The sequence below is a fragment of the Tachypleus tridentatus genome, chromosome 3 (genome assembly GCF_004210375.1).
Source record: "Tachypleus tridentatus isolate NWPU-2018 chromosome 3, ASM421037v1, whole genome shotgun sequence".
Taxonomy (NCBI): domain Eukaryota; kingdom Metazoa; phylum Arthropoda; class Merostomata; order Xiphosura; family Limulidae; genus Tachypleus; species Tachypleus tridentatus.
In genome coordinates, this window is record NC_134827.1 from 78,797,546 (window position 1) to 78,803,809 (window position 6,264).

General features: G+C 37.0%; 1 protein-coding gene across 2 annotated transcripts in view; it reads left to right on the plus strand.

Moving 5' to 3' along the window:
- The window catches only part of LOC143247280 (transmembrane protein 117-like), a 69,218-nt gene extending 63,374 nt beyond the window's left edge, over positions 1–5,844 (plus strand). For both annotated transcript variants that reach the window (XM_076495051.1, XM_076495052.1), the window contains one exon: positions 3,746–5,844. In XM_076495051.1, the coding sequence (XP_076351166.1) occupies positions 3,746–4,167 (422 nt within the window). In that variant the 3' untranslated portion in view covers positions 4,168–5,844. The remainder of the gene's footprint in view (positions 1–3,745) is intronic.
- Positions 5,845–6,264: the final 420 nt, after the last annotated feature.

A 6,264-nucleotide genomic window follows, 5' to 3' on the forward strand; every position in this document is an offset into this window, starting at 1 on the left:
GTTAGCTGGTGATGTATTTCTGAGACCATCAATTGTGAGAAAGCAAAGCAGTTGCATGCTTACCTCCTGAAAAAACACCCCAGGAACAAGTGCTGATATGGGTGATTCCTTTAAGGCTAGTAGGGGTGGTTTGAAAAATTTAGGAAGAGAAGTGGCATACATAATGTGGTGAGACCAGTTCTAACAAAGACGCTGCTGATAAATTTGTTAGGGAATTTAAGGACTATATAGGAACTGAGGGTCTTATTCCCCAACAAGTGTTCAACTCTGATGAGACAGACCTCTTTTGGAAGAAAATGCCAAAGAGGACCTACATCACCAAGGAGGATAAGTCACTGCTAGGACACAAGCCAATGAAGGACAGATTAACTCTATTGTTATGTAGTAATGCAAGTGGGGACTTAAAACTTAAGCCTTTGCTTGTATACCATTTTGAGAACCCAAGGGTTTTTAAGAAAAATAATGTTCTGAAAAGTAAACTAAATGTCATGTGGAGGGCTTATAGTAAAGCATGAGCAACCAGACAATTTTTTATGGAGTGGGTCCATGAAGTGTTTGCTCCAAGTGTAAAGAATTACCTCACGGAAAAACAGTTGCCACTCAAGATCCTTATTGTAATGGACAATGAATCTGCCCAGCCACCAGGCTTGGAGGACGGATTGGTGGAGGAGTACAGTTTCATTATGGTGAAGCTCTTACCCCTAACACGACTCCTCTCATTCAGCCCATGGACCAACAGGTCATATCGTACTTTAAGAAATTCTACACCAAAGCACTGTTTCAAAGGTTCTTTGAAGTGACCTCTGACACAGAGTTAACCCTCAGAGAGTTCTGGAAAAATCACTTTAATATTCTTCATTGCTTGAAGATCATAGATAAAGCCTGGGGGGACGTGTCTTTGAGGACCATGAATTCAGCCGGGAAGAAATTGTGGCCACACTCAGTAGCAGATAGAGACTTTGAAGGCTTTGCGGCTGAGCCTGTTGTCGAGGATATTGTCTCACTAGGTAAGTGTATGGGCTTGAATGTGAGTGGTGATGATGTGGAGGAATTGGTGGAAGACCACAACACTGAGCTCACGACGGAAGAACTCCAAGACCTTCAGAAGGAGCAGCAACAGAAGGCAACTGAGAAAGTGTCTTCAGATGAGGAGTAGGAATGGGAGGATGTTCCTAGTTCACTAATCAAGGAAATGTGTGGAAAATTGGGAGAGTTACAAAGTTTTGTGGAAAAATTTCACCGTGACAAAGCTGTAGCAAACCGCAGCATAAACCTTTTCAATGACAATGTCATGTCTTACTTCAGAAACATTTTAAAATGCAGGCAGAAACAAACCTCATTAGACAAGTTTTTAGTGAGAAATAGGTCCAGTGAGTCTCAAGCAGGTTGTAGCGGTGTAAAAAGACAGAAAAGAGAAAGAACCCCAGAAGGAGAGTTACCTGACGTTTTTATAGAAGGTGACTCCTCTTCCAAACAATAACAACCCTCCTACTCTCCACGTTCCTTTCACTTACGCCATCAGCTCTCCTCAGCACAGGTAAAATGCAGTTAAATTTTCATTTATTGTTTTTTATTGTGTTTATCGTTTATGTGGTTGACTTTATGCATGTAAGCATTATTATACAGGTATAAATAAGCAATATTTGTACTTAAAATGCTTCATAATGCGTAATTTTTGAAGGTCTGTAACGGATTAATTTAATTTACAGTATTTCTTATGGGAAAAAATTGATTCGGTTTTCGAACAGCCTTCTTGAACGGATTAAGTTCGAGAACCAAGGTACCACTGTAAATCACATTTTTCTGTCAAAACTGTTCCCCATCATCGGTAAATTCACGGACTTGCAACTTTAAAATCTGGTATTTGATTCCACGCGATCAACAGTATGCACGTAGCTCACTGTGTAGTATTTCACTGAAAATATCTAGTCATTTATCTCGTGTCAAAACTTAGAATTACAGTCAAAGTAATGCATTCTATGTTTCTATATTTGTTTTAGAGCAAAGTAACATTGGGCGATCTGCTGTTTCCACCGCGGGGAATCGAATCCAGGATTTTAGCGTTGGAAGATGTAAACTTAACGCTATCTCACTGGTGGACTATGCATTTTAATCTCTATAAGTAGAAACACATCAATGTATTTAATTAGCTATAGTGTTGGCCACGCTTATTTTAAGTTTTGATGATAGTGAGATATTAGTTAAAATAATTAAAAAGCAATTACTATAACAGCTCATATAACACTGGTTAGTTTGAACATATTTTAAAGTTGTTATTCTTCAGTAGATAAATAAATTACCTTCGTAAATACATATCTATCAATTTAGCAGTGTAAGACTAGAGGGAAGGCAGCTAATTATTACCACCCACCGCCAACTCTTGGGCTACTCTTTTACCAACGAATGGCCCGGTATGACTAGGTGGTTAAGGCACTCGATCCGTAATCCGAGGGTCGCGGGTTCAAAACCCTGTCACACCAAACATGCTCGCCCTTTTAGCCGTGGGGCGTTATAATGTGATGGTTAATCCCACTATTCGTTGGTAAAAGAGTAGCCCAAGAGTTGGCGGTGATGACTAGTTGCCTTCCCTCTAGTCTTACACTGCTAAATTAGGGACGGCTAGCGCAGATAGCCCTCGTGTAGCTTTGCATAAAATTCAAAACAAAACAAACAAACAGTACCAACGAATAGTGGGATTGACTATCATATTATAATGCCCCCACCGTTGAAAGGGCGAGCATGTTTGATGTGACGGGGATTTGAAACTGCGGAATACGAGTCGAATGCCTTAACCACCTGGCCATGAATTTACTCTATACTCGTATCTAAAATAATTTTTGTTTGAGGGTAAGCTATAGAGGTTTTGACGATTTGACGAGTAATAAAACTCAGTCGAGCGTTCACGCGCCCCACGCATGGTGTGGCTGATGTACAAAAGTATAGCTAATAAAAAGGGGGGAGGCTTCATAGATTAATTTATTCTAATCCTGCCGAACATAATTTCAAGTACCGCGGCTGTTGATAATTACCTCTTGTTTGTTTTGTTTTTTACTAACAGTACACATATCTGGAGTGTTCTATTTGGTTGTATTGAAAATATACTTTGTCAATGGTTATGTTAAAATTATTGTTTTTAGAACTGACTTTAGCCTGTCATGTAAACCTGGTTTACACCAGATGTCATCGATCCCTTTGGAATATAAAAACTGACTATTATTATATTATGATAGTACTTAAATGTTAACTAACCGAAAGTCTTAGCAGATCTTACAACACGATAGTTCTGATTTCCCATTTGTATCTACTACTAAATCTACTACTCTTTCCCTACCTCTTGTGATAACAATAACCTCTCCCAGGTTCCTTTTTATTTATAACATTTTGATAGATGACGCCACCTCTGCATGTTAACTCGATCTCTATTTTTTTCGAAGTTTCAATAAAATTACTTGGCAAAAATATGGTTTGTTGAATTTAAGCATTTATCATTTTGATTGAACGAATATAGAGTTAACTATTGTTTTTCTGTTGTATCTTCGACACAAATGTAACAGAATAAGAAAATATTTATGAAGTTCTCTTCCTCAAAAAATAATTGCTCTCTAAGCTGGAGCAGTATCGTTTTCATGTGAGATAATATGAACATTTTAAAAATATTGTATATTTTTCTGAATATCCTTATGTACCAGTATGTGTTGTATATACCAGTTTATATTGCTGTGTTCTTTTATTGGTGCTCGAGCAGGTAATACGACTTTTTGGACCTATGAGGTGAGAGCTAATACCATTAACCTGCAGACGAACAGGACATTCGCGAAAGACGACATGTTAATGAATTCTCGTTACCTTAATTATCCTCTGTCCGTAAAGGGAATGGCTTTCATTCCTTCACTTCTAGGCTTCGTCATGTTTGGTACTCTTACCTATTTGTATGGTCGTTTCCCGCCCAAGACTGATGCAACAGCAGGAGGTAGGCTTAAGAAAAGAAGCAGCTGGAGACGAGAACGAGGCAGTAGCAACCGGAAACAAGCCCTCCATCACATTGGAATATCAGATTTTAAAAAACTCAAGAGGAAGAAGCGAAAAGCGTTCAAAAAGCCTCCGACAGAAGTGGTAGTTTCGTGGAATGAAACAGTTGGTACGTCAACTAGCTGTTTCCGATTATAAAAGCTTTGTTTAACCCTACAACAAAATGGCGGCAGAGCAAAGCATTTATATATTTATGGATTTGTAACTTTTAAAGTACCAGAAGATGTATTTTGTTGTATTTTTGTGATGATATTCTGTAAAAACAAAATGTATTTATATTCCTCGTGAAATTACTGTTTAACAATTTGCTAATATAGTTATAAATATATTTATTTATTTTAGAGTAACAAAGTGAAGCAAAGTGATGTTTGACGTTGGGTTTTTCGTAAATATTTAATCAAGAGTTTATTAAAAATACAAAGAAACGACTGTACCTGACATTTTTAAAATACTCTTTTCTCCAAGTTTAAGACTTACTAAACTAAAATTTATAAAACTGTAAAGTTGATTAAGATGTTTCTTCAATTGTTAAGTATTGGTTGCTTCTCGGAAAATTGTGGTTTTTTTAGCTGACAAGCCGCTACTTTTTATTTAAAAGTCTTACAAATAAGTTTTACCAATAATTACGCCTTACACACGCTAGTTAAATGTATTCGCTTGAGAAAACTTTGAACACTATTATAATTATAACTAAATACAGTTTAAACATTCCTCCCATACTAAAAATTGTTAGCAACATTAGCGACAAAGGCGTTATTATGAAAGCTGTCTCAAAGAACCAGCTTTGTTCTTAGAACCATAGCTTATTTGGATATTTTAGGCCACATTTATTTACTGTTTCAATATAAAACCTGCTAGTCTTAGAAACGGTTGTCATTATACACTGTGTGGCCACTTCATTTTACTCTTCATCTGATATTAGGCTGCACTATCTTAGATTCGATATGTCCACAAGGAGATGAAAGAGGAAGATAGGGTCTGCAATGCCAGCAGAGGATTCACGTAGCGAATGCAATATCGAAACTCATCCTCAAAGGTCTAATGATTGTGCTAACCAAAAAAAGATGAGTGAAATGACTGTCTTGCTTGATTTGAGGACAAGAGCTCGTTGGATTGAACATTTAATACGTGTGATAAATAGGAATGTTAGATATTCTTTCGGTGTTAGTCTAAAGGAGTAAACAGACCCAACTTCTGTCATAAGGACATTGTATACTTCATTATGACATCCCCAAAACAAGCAGAATTGACTGTTCCGACTCAACTCGTTCACTATCCAATATTTGCGATCTGAGCTCCATGGTTGAGGTCGCCCCTCGATTAGCCTTGCACAAACTCCAACAAACAAACAAATTGGGCACTACAGGAAGTTATGATAGTTCTTGAACTAGTAGTTAGTTGCAGTGCAATAACTTATAGTGGTACCATTAGAAATTATCAAATTCTTAGCACTGTTTAAGCCACTGTGTAAGGAGTAAACGCTTCCATTATTTGCACTGTTAGAAGGTACCTTTAGGAATCATGTAATACCTTTGCCTCATCTAAATTATTATTTAACACAAGTGTGTATGTGTTCGCTAATAACTTGCGAGTTGCTGGACCGATTGGCACCAGACTTAGCATGTATTCTTAGGACTCCCAGAAAAGTGATATAATGCGTTGGCGTGCGGTTTTAAACCTCGTACGTTATATGGGAACGTAAAGTTGTAAATATTAAGACAGAAGAAGATATATTGTGTAAGTACTATGTGTTTAAGTTACTTTTCCCAGCGTTCTCAAATATTTTTCTCTAATTATAGGTCCACAAAAACGTTCCTTGTGTTGTAAAAAGCAGTTCTTTAATAACTCAGTAGAAAGTTCGATGGCTTATAACGCTAAAAATCGGATTTCGATACCCTTAGTGGACAAAACACTGATGGTCCATTGTGTTGCTTTCTGCTTAGCTATAAATATTCAGCACGTTACGATAAAATTAGTATTTTATAAATCTACCTAGATGTGCTTGTGATTTTATTTTTGTCAAAATAAGAAGAGAAAAAAGATCTTCAAATTTTCTTTGACAGTTACTACATTAGAATGGTAATTTTTAGAGTATTGCTACTCTAAACATGTCGTTGTTGAATACATGGATCGAGTTGAAAACGAAGAAGCCCTAATTTTGGGGGGAGACAAATTAGACGTCGTTATCATTGTTGGTTAGGAAACGACTGTAAACTACTAGGAAGTAGGGATAGT